The sequence below is a fragment of the Zosterops lateralis genome (genome assembly GCF_965231275.1).
Source record: "Zosterops lateralis genome assembly, chromosome: 9".
Lineage (NCBI taxonomy): Eukaryota > Metazoa > Chordata > Aves > Passeriformes > Zosteropidae > Zosterops > Zosterops lateralis.
In genome coordinates, this window is record NC_139769.1 from 1387750 (window position 1) to 1404820 (window position 17071).

The 17071-nt window shown below is 50.1% G+C and overlaps 1 protein-coding gene across 1 annotated transcript in view; it reads right to left on the minus strand.

Moving 5' to 3' along the window:
- SGIP1 (SH3GL interacting endocytic adaptor 1) overlaps positions 1-17071 on the minus strand; it is a 52719-nt gene that overhangs the window by 19377 nt on the left and 16271 nt on the right. Inside the window, 12 exon segments of the mRNA XM_083867761.1 lie at positions 2038-2462; positions 4703-4777; positions 5593-5685; positions 7586-7674; positions 9129-9180; positions 9507-9531; positions 10030-10041; positions 10518-10529; positions 12426-12607; positions 13696-13750; positions 14125-14181; positions 16856-16880. Of these exon segments, the coding sequence (XP_083723887.1) occupies positions 2038-2462; positions 4703-4777; positions 5593-5685; positions 7586-7674; positions 9129-9180; positions 9507-9531; positions 10030-10041; positions 10518-10529; positions 12426-12607; positions 13696-13750; positions 14125-14181; positions 16856-16880 (1102 nt within the window).

The window sequence follows — 17071 nt, forward strand, 5'->3', positions numbered from 1 at the left end:
TATTTCGAAGCCAAAAGTTTGAGTTTTTCCTTCCTTATCCCACTAAAACCTGACAAAATGGGAGATATTGAGGGAAAAGGACATTGAGGATTGTCACAGGATGGAGCCTTGCAGGGAGGGCTCTGTGGCCACCAGGCAGCCAAAGCCTGGGCAGATGTGGTGGCTTCCATCCAGGGAATGGATATTTCCTACCCCAGCAACTGAGAGCATGTGGAAACCAGTACAGAATGAGAAATCTGCTGGAATGTTGGGCTTGGAGCAACGTGGGGTGGTGGAAGGGGGTTGGAACAAGACAAGCTTTGAGATCCCTTCCAATCCAACCCAACCCTTCCACCTTCCACCCAGCCCTGCCTTGGTGACACCCACGGGAGCTGAAGGCAGGAGGAGATCCTGGGGTGGCTCCACAGCACCCAAAAATGAGCATTGCAAAGGTGGGAGGAGCAGGACAGGTGCTGGATCTGTGCCTCACACCCCAGTGCAGCTTTTGGAGGGTTTTGCACCATTTTTGTGTGGCTGTGCCCACACTTTGGTGGCCCAGCTTGCTGCACCAGGGGATGTAAAGCAATCCAGGCTGAGACAGGAGGGAATTCCTGGAGAAAGGATGTGGATCTTCTGGGACAGGCTGAGTGAGGCCTCTCCATCCATCCACCCCCACGTGGGGAGCCTCTGGAATTCTCCAGCCCGTGATGGAGATGGAGATTTCTCCATCCCATCTCCATTCCCCAGCTGGGAAGGGGCTGGAGAGCAGTGCAGGGTGAATCCTGGAGAAATTCCAGCTCCAGCTGGACACTGCAGCCCCCACAGGGACCCCACCCACCCCCCAGCCAGCACAGAAAAGCCACCAGCACTGAAGCCAAGCCACACTTGCACACTCAGGGGAGGTGACACAAAGTCCAGGCTCCCATGAGGAGGGTGACAGGGGTGGGACACAGAACTGGGGCCCTGCACAGCCACCCCAACACCAGTGCAGGTTCCTCGAGGCTCTGTGGGGTGATTCCCACAAAAATCACCTCAGGTGGATGCAGGGGGGAGCAGAGGGGCCGAGCTGGGCTGGGGCTGCAGCTCCTCAAGCAAGGGCTGTGAGTAAAGTGAGCCTCCCCAGGCTCGTTTGCCTTAATGAACATTTAGAATTAAGCAGGTAAAGGCAGGCAGAGCCAGAGGGAAAGAGGAAGGGCCTGGGACACATCTCCCCATGCCCAGAGCCAGGAAGGACCGAGCACTGCTCACACCTGGGAATTACCGGGATGAGAGGATGTGATTAAAAAAAGAAAAAATAAAAACCAAACCAAAAAAACTCAAACTCAAAAAAAAAATCAAAAAAACAAACCTCAAAAAAAACCCTCAAAAAACCCTCAAAAAACCCTCAAAAAAAAACCTCAAAAAAAAAGAACCTCAAAAAAAACCCCTCCCAAAAAAAAAAAACCTCAAAAAAAACCCTAAAAAAACCCCCTAAAAAACCCTCAAAAAAACCTAAAAAAAAACCTCAAAAAAAAAAAAAACTCAAAAAACCCTCAAAAAAACCCTCAAAAAAACCCTCAAAAAAACCCTCAAAAAAACCTCAAAAAAAAAAACCCAAGAAAAAAAAAACCTCAAAAAAAAAAAACCCAAGAAAAAAAAAAAACTCAAAAAAAAAAAAGAAACTGAAAAAAAACTCAAAAAAAAAAAACCTCAAAAAAAAGAACCTCAAAAAAAAAGAACCTCAAAAAAAAAAAAACCTCAAAAAAAAAAAACTTAAAAAAAACCTAAAAAAACCCCCAAAAACCACCAAAACCAAAAACCCCAAACAAACCCTGGCTCCAAGCCTTGCTCAGACAATTCCCCTCAAACACCTGAGACCACAACAACAACAACAACAACAACCCGGTACCCAATTTAGGGATGGGAAGAACAACTCCAGGGATGCTCTGAGCCCCCTGGGAGCTCGGGGAAGGACACGGGAAGCTCAGGACACACGGCTGGGCGGGACACACATCCAAGGCAGGGCAGGGCAGGGCAGGAGGGTCACCAGGGCCACAGCGAAGCACAGCCCAGCTCACAGCACGTACCGCTGGCGCTGCCCGGGCCGGGCGATGAAACCACCGCGCGGTAGGTGGGCGGCGGAGGGGGCGGCGGGGTCCCTCTTTGACCCGGCCCAAAATCTTTGGGAGAAGCGACGGGCTCGGCGGAATCATCCTTAAGCTTCTTGGGAGCGTCTTGCAGCTGCAGCGGCGAGGGCAGCGGGCGGGGAGGATGCTCGGCCGGGCTGCCCCCGCCCGCCGCCGCCGGAGGAGGAGATGGAGATTTATCCCGGGGTGATAATTCCGGAGGAGCGTTTTCCGGGGATTGATCGGAAAAATTGACCCACTTGTCTTCCGCGGTGGCAGCAGCAGATTTAGGGGACGGCACGGGGCCAAAAATGCTGTCCAAGTCATTGATGGACGGGGGTTTGTCCCGTTTGGGCTCTGCTGCTGCCGCGTCCCCTCCTGCGGTCAGAGGAGGTTTATTTTACACCGGGCATTGAGAGAGGGATGAGCTACTCTCTAAGGGCTCTATTTCTACAGGAGAGGCTCTAAAAAAAATCACCTTTTCTTATTGATATTGATATAATTCATGGGCAAGAAGGTTTTTCCAGCACGTGGAATGAATCCCGCACTCACAGCCAAGAATCCCAAATTCCCCCCAAATTTACAGCGTTTTTTTTGTTCTCTAAACCACACCACGTCCTTATCAGCAGCTCTGAATTATCAGCAGATACCAAAGGTGTGCACTCAGCACTCTGGCACGCCCCACTCTCTCTGTGTGTATATATATATTTATAAACACTCAGGTATAAATATATATATTTAGACATGCTGGTTGGACACTGCTGGAGTCTGGGCATGCAGCACAGGATGCACACAAGGAGTGTATTCCAGCCACAAGCAGGAACAGATTGGCATTTCAGAGCAGAGTTTGGGATTTGAAGGCACAGACCGGGATTTGGGGGCACAGAATGGGATTTGAAGGCACATATCGGGATTTGGGGGCACATATCGGGATTTGGGGGCACAGACCGGGATTTGGGGGCACAGACCGGGATTTGGGGGCTCTGCTCACTGAACCACCACACACCAACATTCCCACCTGGCTCCAGAACCACCACAGATCCACCAGCCAAGCATTTCACATCCAGGCAAGGGGCATCCTAACACACCAATGCCCTCTGGGATCCTCATGGCAGCATCAGCCCATCCCTGCTCCTCTATTTTGGGGTTCCACATTTAGGGTGAGGGGGATAAAAGAGGAATTTGCTACACCAGACAAAACCAGGCCTCAGCCACTTGCTTTACAGATACACAAGGCACAGCCCAGCAAATGATGCAGCATTTGCTGCTGGGAATGGATCAATGGATGGACGTGGACACGCTCCCAGCTCCCACAAAGAGGAAAATCGGGATGTGGCAGCACGGGTGAGATGGTGATGGACAGAGCAGGGCAGCTCGTTGTGGCAAAGGAGTTTCATCCCGAGGGGCTTTGCTGGCCCCATGCAGTGCCCTCTCCAAAGGCACTTCCCTGCTCAAATCCTGCTTTTCCATCAGCCAGCACCATGAATTATATGCTTGGAAACACCTGATGTCCTCTGGCTGCATCCAGCCCCTTTCCATCCCTGCCCTCGGGGTGTCCTTCATTCCCAGCACCATTTCCCTGCCCAGGGGGGCTTTTCCCACCTTTCAGTAGGAATTTGGGGGGCAGGGAATGCAGGAGCAGGGATGCAGACCCTGCACATCCTGTGATTTCCTCAGCACAGGCCGTGCAGGGCTGCCCCAGGCAGGAGCAAGGCTCTGGAATTGGGAATAAATCCCAGTTCTCAGCAGGGTATTAAGGCTAATCCCACACTGCATTTGCTGAGTGACAGATCCAAAGGCAGGGATGGTGTAAAGAACATTAATTTCACTGGGGTGAGACCAGCCAAAAATATCTCTGTGCTGCTTCTACTGCAGCATCCACTGAAACACCACAAAGCTGTGGCTGCCCCTGGACCCCTGGCAGTGTCCCAGGCCAGGCTGGACATTGGGCTTGGAGCAGCCTGGGACAGGGGGAGGTGTCCCTGCCATGGCAGGGATGGAGCTGGATGAGCTTTAAACTCCCAACCCAGCCCGGAATTCTCTGAATGCCAAAGGGAAGAGGATGCACAGGGACTAAATCAGTGTCCAAAATGCAGCAATGGGGACTTGTCCCATCCCCAGTGCCACCCCAGAGCTCAGGATGGCACCTGTCCCCTCCAGTGCCACCCTCTAGCCCAGGATGGGACTTGTCTCCCCTAGTGCCACCCTGGGGCTGGGATCTGTCCCCCCCAGAGTTCAGGATGGGACTTGTCACCCCAATGCCACCCCAGAGCTCAGGATGTGACCTGTCCCTCCCAGAGCTGGGGATGGCACCTGTCCCTGTCTAGAGCTGGGGATGGCACCTGTCCCCTCCCAGAGCTGGGGATGGCACCTGTACCCCCCTAGAGCTGGGGATGGCACCTGTCCTCTCCAGTGCCACCCAGAGCTCAGGATGGCACCTGTCCCTCCCAGGGTGACCCCAGAGCTCAGGATGCGACCTGTCCCTCCCCAGAGCTCAGGATGGGCCCTGTCCTTCCCAGTGTCACCCCAGAGCTCAGGATGGCACCTGTCCCTCCCCAGAGCTCAGGATGGGCCCTGTCCCCTCAGTGCCACCCCGGGGACAGCGGTAGGGGCGTTACCGATGGCCGGGGGCAGGGGGGAGCCGGTGCGCGGCGGCGTGGCCGGGATGTTCTTCGGGGGGAGCGGCGGAGGGGCTGGAACAGAGCACAGAGAGGGGGAAATTCAGCTGGAGAGCGGCAGGAGGCGCGGGACATCCCCTGGAATATCCAACGGGATTGCCGGGAAAAGGGGATGAGGCTGGGGGTGAGCTCCAAGCCTGGGACACTTCCAGAGATGGAGCAGCCGCAGCTTCTCTGGGAATTTGGGAATTTCATCCCTCCCCACCCTCACAGGGAGGAATTCCTTCCCAAAATCTCATCCATCCCTCCCCTCTGGCTGTGGGAAGTGCAATTTTCCTTTGATTTGATGGCATTTCCCCCCCTCCCTTTTTTTTTTTTTTTTTTTTTTTTTTAACATCTCAGCCCAGGCTTCTGTTTCAACCCCCTAAATTATCATTTTAATTAAACCTGGATTCTCTGAGCTTTTTCCTGTGCCCATCCCCAGGTGGATCCGGGATGTGAAGACGGCATTGGGAATGCTGGGGCTAATTAACAGCGGCTAATTAACCGGCAGGGCTTTACAAGGGCATTTCTGCCAAGGAAATGGTTCCCAGGCTGCCCCAGGCACGGGGAAAACTGCAATAAAAATCAGGGATTGGGGGCTGTGCTGCTCTTCCCGATGTTATCCTGGAAAAACTGGTGTTTAGTGAGCACAGCATGAATGTGCAGGGTCAGGATCCATCCCATCCCTCATCAATCCCACTCCCTCCTCCACCCCAAAGAGGAGGAAAAAAACCCCAAAAAACCCATTTAATTTAAAATATTCTGGAATTGCACAGCCCGGATGAGGAAAACTCAAATCTTTGACCTGATCTCTGGCTAATATGAAATTTATTTTTATGGTCACTTACTTCCAGTTGGAAAAGGTCTTGGAAGTTTTGGGGACTCTACGTTGGTGTTGATGGGCTGGACTGACCCCCACACCTCAGGCTGGTCCAGAGCAGCTGAAAAAAAAAAAAAAAATCCAAAATAAACATTTGAAAGCAACGAAAAATCTAAATATTTCCTTCCAAACACACAAATGAGACACTGAGGCCCTGGGAAAAGAGGGCCCAGACAGTGACAGAAACCTCATTAATTAAAGACAGGGGGTTCTGTCAGGGTGGATAATTAAAATCCTGTCTGATTTTGAAGCAGGACATACAATTAGTTTGACACTTATGCTGCTTGACAAACAAAACAATGCCAGGGATGGACTGGGAGGCTTTTTATGGGAAGGAAAACATTGTATTGATGGCAAAAGTGGTCTGGGATTTTAAGATACGCCAAAAAAACCCACCCCAAAACCCAGCAGGTATTAAAATAAAAATATTATTTGATTCCCAGGGAATAAAGGGAGGGGGAATGATATTTTTATATATAATTTAGATTTCTTGGAGCTTTTTGTGCAGAGGAGTGCTTGCAAACATTGGTTTGATTAAAAGAATTAATTGAAGCCATTGATGACAGGACATAACGAGGCTACCAGGGCAGTGGCCACTCCCTGAGGTCCTGGAGGCTCAAGGAGGAGGAAAAAAATCTCTGGGAACAGCCTCCTCCAGGACATGAATGGGGTTGGTTTTGGGGAAAACAAGCCTTGCAAGGCTCCTGTGCTTCAGGAAAAAAAAAAAAAATCAGGTTTGGAAGGAAGCAAAGTGTGTCCACATTAAAGGAGGGGAAAATTACATTTCCTAGGAATGGAGGGGTGCAAGGTTTGTCCAGCAGCTGCTCCAGAATCCTGGATGGAGTTAAATTCTCCTGCTGCAGGGTGATGGTTGGATTGGAAAATCCTGAGTTTTGCTGTTCTTGAGCTGTTCCCTGTCAGGATCTCTCCCAGACCTCATAATTAACTAATTGACTTAAGCACTTGCTCTGTTTCCACCCAGCCCCAGTTAACCCCAGCCTGAGGCTGCCCATCCTTCAACCCCTGCCTGGGCTCCTTCCTCCTCCAGCAGCAGGGCTGGGAACATGGGGATCAGGGAATTGCTCAGCTTGGAAAAGTCCTCAGAGCCCAGGGAGCCCAGCAGGGCAAATTCCACCCCTGAGTGTCCCCAAGTGCCACAGGGACACAGCTCTGAAATCCCTCCAGGGATGGGGACTCCCCCCCTGCCCATGGCCCTGCCAGGAGATGCCACCATGTCCCAGAGCCACCAGGTCCCCAAAGTCACCCACCATGGCCCCAAACTCATCAACCCCAGCCCCAAACTCACCAAGTCCCCAAAGTCACGCAGCCTGGCCCCAAAGTCACCCAGCCTGGCCCCAAAGTCACACTGCCACCAAACTCACCGGGTCCCCAAACTCACCTGCCATGGCTCCAAACTCACTCACCCTTGGCCCCAAAATCACCAGATCCCCAAGCTCCCTCTCCACGGCCCCAAACACCCTGTCACCAAACTCGCCCTCTCCCCAGACTCACTCACCTTGCCACCAAACTCACTCAGCCCAGCCTTAAACTCACCAGATCCCCAAACTCACCCACCCTAGCCCCAAACTTAGCAGGTCCCCAAATTCCCTCACCCTGGTCCCAAAATCACCAGGTCCCCAAACTCCCTCGCCCCAGCCTCAAACTCATCATGGCCCTAAACCCACCCACCACAGCCCCAAACATCACCATGGCCCCAAACTCACTTTCTCTGGCCCCAAACTCACCCACCCCAGCCCCAAACACCATCACCAAACTCACCATGGCCCCAAACCCACCCACCAAACTCACCATGGCTCCAAACTCACCCACCATGGCCCCAAACTCACTTTCTCTGGCCCCAAACTCACCTGTCTCAGCCCCAAACACCACCACCAAACTCACCACGGCCCCAAATTCACCCACCATGTCCCCAAATTCCCCTGCCCCAGCCCCAAACTCACCCTCCAACTTGTGCTCCTCGAAGGCCGACTCCAGCGGGGGCCCGAAGAGCGGGGCCAGCGCCGCCGCGTCCTCCCCGGGGGGTTTCTTGCTGTGGGGTGAACACAGAGCAGCCATGAGGGGCAGGGCTGTGTTCTCACCCCATCTTTGAGCCAAACACAAACATTTTCAAGGGTTTTTTTTAATCCCAGGCTAAAGAGGAGCTGGCCAAACCCAGGATTCTGGGTGGGGAAAAGGGAAAAGAGAGCGGTGGCACCTTGTGGTGCCACAGCAGCTGCTGGGACACTGAGTTGCTTTAGGATTAGTCAAAACTTCATGGAAAAGGATTTAAAAAAAAGAGATTCTTGAGATCTGGACCATCTCAAGTTCTGTGTGTAGGAGTTCTGTGTGTAATTTCTGTTTGCAGCTGTTTATAGATGTGGTGCTGATGTCAGCTCTCATTTTCTGGAAGCTTTTGGGTGATGCAGAGATTACTCACACAAAGTGCAAAGAAAATATTGCACATCGTGTCATGAACTCTGAGGGTGTAAGGTCAAATTTTAGAGTCTATAATCCTCAAAGTTTTAGTGGAATACCACGAGAAATGGGTGATTTTTTGAGTTTTTTAAAGTAAGAGCTGAATCTACTTACAGAGAAAAATTGTGGGGTGAGGGGGAAAGAAAACCTAGAAAGTCTAAATGCAAAGAGTGTCCTGATGTTTTGTATTATTTGGCTTTTCTGGAGGTAGGAATAAGAATTCAATACTGAAACTCTAAACTTCACTTGCCTTGTTTCACTAAATGTGAAATGGGGCAAGTGAAGCACTTTGCCAGCTGGAAATGTGGAAGTGTAGTAAGGATGTCTTTTTAAAAGTATATAGGGATAAATGTTAGCACTTAAAAAAAAAAATGGAAATTGCTTTGCTCTGTATGTAAATATTGTTTATAAATACCTAAAAAGAAAGTTTAGATATTGGACCTAAATTGGACCTTAGTTTATGTTGGGCCATGCTCTGGTCCAACACACCTTGAGTCAAACCCTGGAGCTGCACAGGGCACATTCCCAGTGAGATTTGGCTTTATTCCATGAAAACTTGCATGTTTGCTGTCTTAAATCAATACATCCCCCTGCTAAAGCTCAGCCAGAGCTCTGTACAGGTCAGGCTCAAGGTGGCTTCCAGCAGGGAATGTCCTTGGAGCTTTTGGTGGAGAACAGGGATGGGCATCGAACATCCCAACCACCACCAGCCCCTCAGTCCTGCCAAAATCCTGGAATGGTTTGGGTTGGAAAGACCTTAAACCCCATCCAGTGCCACCCCAGCCATGGCAGGGACACCTCCCACTGTCCCAGGGGGATCCAAACCCCAATGTCCAACCTGGCCTTGGGCACTGCCGGGATCCAGGGGCAGCCACAGCTGTTCTGGGAATTCCATTCCTCCTCCAAATTCTTCCCACTATCCCATTTAAACCCTCAAAGCTTCCCAGCAGGCACAGTGCAAGGGGAATGTCCCAAACCCACCCTGGGATGAGGAGCCTTGGATGGTCCCAGCCCAGGCTCTGCACTGACCTGGCGGGGTCTGGCGTGGGCGTGGAGCGCCGGGGCCGTGTGATCTCCTCACCTGGGACAGGACAGGACAGACATGGATCAGAGTCATTCCCACCCCAGAGCACCCCCCTGGTGTCCCACCCACCCTGCTGTGCAGATCCTGGCAGGAAAAAATCTGCTTTTAATTCCTATTTATTTCTGTAAAGAATTAAATCAAGGAACTGCACTGCTACAGGTATCCCAAGGATGTCTCGCACACCCTTCTCCAAGGAAAACTTTTGGGAGCCACCAGCTCTGCCAGGACCACTTTAAACCAAATTTAACTCACTCCTTTTTCCCTCCCCACCCCTCCAGCAGGCACAGTGAGTGTTGTTTTTACAGGTTGCAGGAGATACTTACTGGATAAATTCCTTTTAATCGTCCCCTGGAAGGAGAAACAGAGCAATAAGTGGGATGTTGTTGTGACAATGGCAGTTGTCACCCCAGGAGCAAAGCACCCCAGCAAAAGGGTCTGAGGGGACATTTCCTGGAGGTGGCTGAACTCCAGGGAGCAGAAAACCCTACAGGAAACATCTGAGCCACACAAAGCCACCTCTGCCTTTGGAGTTGTCCCAAGTGCCACATCCACAGGGATTTTAAATCCCTCTGGGAATGGGCACTCAGCACTGCCATGGGCAGCTGTGCCAATGGTTCATGGAGCAAAAACCCAAATCATCCCAGCCACGGGAGCAGGGACATCCCAGAACTGGAGTGGGATCTCCAGGGATTCCCATCACTGAGCACCCCTTGGTGTTATCGAGGTGCCACCATCACTGGGGTCACACAACGGGGTGTGTGACACCACTGGCAGCTGTCCCCATGCCCTGTGCCCACCCCAGAGCCCCCTCCATGATCCCAATCCCAGGATTTGCAGGGTTCTTACCGGGCTGCGCCGCTGCGGTCAGCGAGAAGGGGAGAGAAGAGACACCTGGTCAGAGAGTGACAGGTCAGCACCCCAAGGTCCCCAAAGCCACCAACACCTCCAGGGACAGCCCCCCAGGGGAACCCAAACCCTGGGAAATGGGGAGGATTTCCCCACTGGAAGCTGAGTTCCCTTGGAGAAACCCCAATGGCACCACGGGTGGGATTCCTGCCTTCTCCTACCTTTGGGAGTGCCACAGTCCAGGTAAAACTGAGCCCTCAACACACCTGGAGCAAATTCCTGCACCCAAAGCACGCTCAGAGCCAAGCCCAGCTCTATTTTTACACATTCTATTTTAAGGTGCTCTAAGCCAGCAATAAAGGAAATTAAACTTCACTCTAGAAGGGCAGAATTTGTTATTTGCTTTTGGCCACTCAGCCCTAGCGACAGGACAAGAGCACACACAGCTGGGTTAAAATATTCCAGGAGATAAAAATGGTATTTCTTACCGGACTTTTCCTCTAAAAGAAGGCAGAAAAAAGGAAAAAAAAAAAAAAAAAAAAAAAAAAAAAAGAGAGAATGAGGAGGTGAGGGATTTTTAATAAAGAAGAATCAAAGGTTTGTGTCAGGTTAAAGACGCAGCAAAGCAGAGGGACAGGAGTGCTCCAGCTTCACCCGGCACAGGGGAAGGGAGAGGGAGCATTTGGGAATACAAAAGTTGTGTCTGAGCAACCTTAAGGAAAGAATTCTATGATTTTATCTTTACAGGCCCTGCTAGCCATTCCCAGCCTGCTTCATTCCCAGGGAAAGCAGCAGAATTCCCAATGCAGAGAGCAGGGAAGGATGATGACTATGGGCACAGCACCTGGCACAGGGTGCCCAGGGAAGCCCCTGGATCCCTGGCAGTGCCCAAGGCCAGGCTGGAGCATGGGATATCCCATGGAATGGGATTTTAGGTCCCTCCCAGCCCAAGCCATGGGATTTCTGGTCTCCCTCCCAGCAGTGGTGCTGGAGCAGGGATTTGTAGCTGCTTTGGGAGAGAAGCCAAGCCCAGGAGGAGGGCAGGGACCTGGCAGTGAAACCTGGAATTCCTGTGGATGCCAGATTCCTGCAGGCAGCTCCTGCCCGGGGCTCTGGGGCTTTCCAGGCCCGTGCCAGGATCCAGAGCAGCTCCACTCCCAGCCCATCTGCTCCCTTTGGCTCCACACCCGGATTTGGGCTCCTCCTGCCCAGCCTGGCTTTTCCCTGAGCTCATTCCACAGGGAGGCTCCAGCCCCAGGGATCATCCCAAGGCACAGCAGTGTCCCCTGAACCCTGAAATCCCCCAGCCCAACCCACACTGGGAGCCTCCTCTCCCCTTCCCAAACAACCCCAACCCTCAGCAGGAAAAACCCCACGGAAAAGAGGAGACAAAAAATATCCTATTTGGTAAAATGCACATTCCACGAGAATTTGGTTTTCCTAATATTATTATCCTCATAATTTTTTAATTGTTCATTTTGAGGTTGGGTTTTTCCCCCCCTTTTTTTTTTTTTTTTTTTTTGTGCTTCCAAAGCATCTGACTGCCATTTCCAGTCCTGGAATGCCAACAGACAGAAACTCCCTGGTTGGGAAGCAGAAACAAATCACAGGGATTTTATCTCAGTTTGGCTTGGAGAGCCATTCACACTTCAGATCCAGGTTATTTATAAATCACAGAAAGCTCAGTCTGGGAAGTCACTAAAGCCCACACTCAAAGCTCCTGAAAGCCCAGAATCCAATTTTTTCATGGCTGAACAGATTGGGATGAGCCAACAAGGAATCTGAACAAGCCTTAGGAAAAGCAGAGGGGGGTGGTCTCTATGCCAGGATGGACTAAGGAAAAAATGACCTTTCCTTCCAGGAACCTGGATTCACCTCCAGGGTGAGAAACATCCCCCTAAAATCCCATGGAAACATCCCTAAAATCCCATGGAAACATCCCTAAAATCCCATGGAAACATCCCTAAAATCCCATGGAAACATCCCTAAAATCCCATGGAAACATCCCTAAAATCCCATGGAAAATGCCACAGATGCTTCCCTTGGCTTGGGGAATCGGAGCAAAACCCTAAATGACGACGACTGGAAGTTTCCCTTGGTTGAAAATCCCCTTTTTCTTCATTGAAAAAATGAGGAGGGGAAAAAAAACCCCCACCAAAACCACTAAAAAAACCAGAGAATAATACATCCTGATCTCTTCTGGGAGCAGGAAAGGGAATTTTTAAGATATTTTGAACTAGAAACATCTGAGCAACACCTGCAGCCACATCTCCGCACGGCCAGATCCCAAAAGAAAAACCCCAAAACCAAGTGGAGCACCAAGGAATTTGGGATGATCCCTGTGGATCAGCAGTGCCCTGGGAGCTGGGGAAGGCTGGGGAGTGGGAGGGACTCACCACGGGGGACGGGGAAAGTGCAATGTTGCCTATGGAGGCCTTGAGCTCGTCCACGGTGGCGGCACTGCGCAGAACGTCCTTGGCCTGCAGGGGCTTGATCTTGATGTTGAATTTCTTGTGCGCCTCCTCCTCCTCCTCCGACTCGCTCGAGGAGTAGAAGTGCTTTCCTTTGGTAGGTACAGCTCAGTTAAGGAATTTTTCCTCTTCCTCAGGGTTCCCAGGGTTGCTGGAGAGTGGGAATCTCAGTGATGCCAAAATGCTGACCCCAAATTAAGGGAGGAGATGATGCTGGGGCTGTCACTGCTGCATCCCGAGAATGTGGAGAGTCTGTTTTTGGGGATAAACCCAGCCCAGGGTCTGGATTTCATGGGATTGTCCCTAGGGATTATCCAGCTGCCTTGAGCTTCCAGAGGGAACATTCCCATCCCAGCTCCCTGCCCTAATCCAGCCCCTCACATCTCTGCTCCTCACATTGCCCAAGGATGGAGCAGCTTCCTTGGAAGCTCAGCTGTGAGAAAACCTCCTCTGGATCCTGTTCTGCGGGAATTCTGGATTCTGTTCCACAAGATTCCTGCTTTTCCCCCCCATCCATTGGTGTTTAACCCCATTTCCATCAGCCTGGCTGACCCCAGAGGGTTTTTCCTCTGCTCAGGATTCCAAACCAAGGGTGATTCCCTGTTTTCCAAGCCCTATGAGACAATGGGGTCCAATCATCCCCCGTGTCCCCAGGTGCCACATCCATATGGATTTTAAATCCCTCCAGGAATGGGGACTCCACCCCTGCCCTGGGCAGCTTTTCCAATGCCTGACCAGCCTTTTCCATGAGGGAATTTTCCCAAATATCCAACCTAAACCTCCACTAAATATCCACCTAAACCTCCTCCTCTCCTCCTGTCCCTGTTCCCCAGAACCAGAGCCTGATCCCCCTGGCTGTCCCCTCCTTGATAAGAGCCACAAGCTCCTCCCTGATCCTCCTTTTCTCCAGGATAATCATGGACATCTTTGTCTCCATCCCATGGGATGTTTCCTCCATTCCTCATTTCATAGCAGTGAATCAAAGACAATCCCAATGCCTCAGGTAATTCCCTGGGGAATTCAGCTTCACCTGTGGGGAGTGCCAGCTCCAAATCAAAATCAAAAGGTGGAAATGAACAATAATAATTAATAATAAATAATAATAATGAAATAAAAAGAGCCAGGGGCCTGCCTGTGAGGCCCAGCTCCTGTTCCAGGCTGCAACCCAAGAGGCAAAGCCAAACCCAAAGGATATATCCTGGTTCCTCGGGTCGGATGCTGTATCCCTCCTCATCCAGTTCAGGTGAGTTCTGGATAGGAAGAAAAAACAACAAATCCAGGAAAATTAGGAATGTTAATTCCTGGAAAGCTGGAGCAGATCTTCCCTCCTGCACAGCCCAAGCCCCTGGGGCCACACAGAGCAAAGGGCACCTCAAACTCCACCATTAATTTTGCAGAGGGAAAGGTTTGAATCCTTGTTTATGACTCTGAGTTTTCTCTGGATAAACTGCAACCTCCCCTGGGCCAGGACAGAGCTCTCCAGAGCCACCTCATTCCTGGGAATTCTGGTTGAGGTGTGGAATTGGTGTCTGGACAGAGCTGATTCCACCCCAAAAGCCCAAAATGAGTGTGGGAGGAGCCTGGGATTCCCATGGGATGCAGGGAAGCTCCAGGGGACACTTACATATCTGTCCCAGTCGATCTCTGCATAAAATCCATTTGGGGCTCCATTGGTTTTCTTCTGGAAAGGAAAATTCCCGTGGTTTAAATGGAGGAAGCAAGAACACAGCACATCCCAGAGCAGGATCCCACACCCACATCAGAAATCCAACAGCATTCCCTGTCTCTGGGATTCTCCCATCCCACAGAGATGAAAGGAGAGGGGTTTTTTGGGGGGGTATTCTTTAGGGGGACATCCAACATTCCTCAGGGAAAATGGGGAAATGGCTGTTTCTCCCTGTGCTGGAAGCTCCCAACGCCAGTGGAGCAGGGAAACTTATCCTGGGAGAGAACCCCCTTCCCCAGAAAGGGCAATCCCAAAAGGAGGATTCAGATCCCATTATCCCACATGGCAGGGGTTGTGAATTTGGGATGGAGCAGTGGGAAGGGTCTGGGATGAGTCCATGCCATGAAACACCAACACACACAGGAACTGCTGCTTGGGATCGAGGGAATTCCATTTGGAAGAGGCTCCAGGCATCCTATGGAACCTCAGGAACCCTTTCCTGGTTGTCTCTGGGCACCCAAAGTCCCATGGCCACCATAATTTTGGGGCTCTAAATGGGATAATCCAGCTGCCTTGAGCTTCCAGAGGGAACATTCCTATCCCAGCTCCCTGCCAGGATGATCCCTGATCCAGCCCCTCACACTGCCCAAGGATGGAGCAGCTTTGTGAGAAAACCTCCTCTGGATCCTGTTCTGTGGGAATTCTGGATTCTGTTCCATGAGATTCCTGCTTTTCCCCCATCCATTGGTGTTTAATCCCATTTCCATCAGCCTGGCTGACCCCAGAGTGTTTTTCCTCCACTCAGGATTCCAAGCCAAGGGTGACTCCCTGTTTTCCACAGCCCTGTGGGAGCTGGGAGCCGAGCTCAGTTTTCCTTACCCCGTTTTTACTTCCTCCTTCCCGCGTGCCCTCGGCTTTGCTATTGGAACTTGGATCATTGGGCTGAGGGCTGGGCTGCTGCAAGGGTGGAGGTGGCAGAAAAAGGGTTAAAACACCTGCTCCTTGGCTGGATTTTTGTTGTTTTTTTCTTTTTAAAACTAAGTTTTAGCAGCTAGAGAACATGAATTTGCCAGGAGAGGAAGCTGTGGCTCCACCAGGATTAAAGGTGGATTTTCCTCTGGGCTCTATTCAGCAGTCAGGATTTGCCTCCTGGCCACTCCAGTGGCTGCAAAAAATTCTGTGGAAAAGGGTCTGGAGGATGAAAAATGTTATTAAATGTCTCCACCTCAATCACCTTCAGCAGCTTCATTTTATTCCCTAAAAAAATTGCATTTCTGTGTCCTTGGAGAGGACACCTGAGGTCCCTCTGCCCACACCTGGCAAGGAAAAGCTGCCCATGGGATTTCTGCTGGAAAGATGGGGGTGTTCCCTGGATATTCACAGAATTAAAGTTGGAAAAATCCTCCAGGATCATCCGGTTTGAGCTGTGTCCTGTCCCCACCTTGTCACCAGGTGCCACATCCAGGTGTTCCCTGGATTCCTCCAGGGATGGGGACTCCAAACCTCCCTGACCACTCTTTGTGTGGAGAAATTCCTCCTGATATCCAACCTAAACCTGCCATTTATTAATTTATCCATCTTAAACCTGTCATTTATTAATTTATCCATCTCAAACCTGCCATTTATTAATTTATCTAACCTAAACCTGCTATTTATTAATAGATCCAACCTAAATCAGGTATTTATTAATGCATCCAGCCTAAGCCTGGTATTTATTAATTTACCCACCCTGAACCTGCTATTTATTAATCTATCTAACCTAAACCTGCCATTTATTAATATATCTACCTAAATCTGCTATTTATTAATATGTCCAGCCTTAACCTGCTATTTATTAATTTATCCAGCCTAAACCTGCCATTATTTATTAATATAACAAACCTAAACCTGCCATTATTTATTAATATAACCAACCTAAACCTCCCATTTATTAATATATCCAGCCTAAAACTGCTATTCATTAATTTATCCACCTAAATCTAGTATTTATTAATTTATCCAGCCTAAATCTAGTATTTATTAATTTATCTCTGCTGAATAGAGCCCTGCTGAAGGCATTACCTTTGCTTTAATCTCTATTTCCTAACAAGCAGCTTAAAAACACAGGGAGGGCCCAAAGCCAAGGATTTTGGGTCAGATTGGGGGGAAAACAAAAATGATTCCTGGATTTGCTGAAGAAATAAAGCCCAGTCTGAACCCAGCATATTTTTGATATCAAACATTGAAGGAGACAGGGCCCATCTCCTGCCCAGCTCTAGCAGGGATATTTCTGTCTACCACCATGAATACAAGCAGCAATAATTAAAAAAATAATAATAAAAATAAAAATACCAAACCACAAACATCACCTTGTTTTCAGGCTAATATAGAAAATAAAAATAGAGGTTCGAAACAGCTGCTCTGGCAATTTCCCCTGAAGTCCTCAGGCAGCAAATCTGGCCCAAGCCAATTAGCAGGAGTGGAAAGGAGGATGAGGAGCTGGGCTTTGGCAGGACACCTGCTCCTTCTGCCCCTGGCACTCCTCAGCTCTCCCTCTGTTGATATTTTTATAGGAAATCCGGATTTTCCCATTTTTTACACCAGATTTTTTACGTTTATTTTCTATATGAAGCAGAAAACTGTCCACAGATGGTGGTGGGGGTGGAAGGGGAGGTGACACTGGGGGAGCAGAGGGCTGGGCAATACTCACGATGCCATCCCTGTCTGGTGACCCTCTGCAAAGAACACAGAAAGAGCTGGGTTAGTGCCCAAACCTCACCCCATTAACTCGTGGAAATTGTATTTTAAATTAATTCATGGCAGCAAAGATTGGAATTATGACATTGTCAACACACCTGAGTTACTTGTGGAACCCACGCAAGGGTACAGAATTTTTTTTTTTCCTGATGTTATCAGCTGATAAATT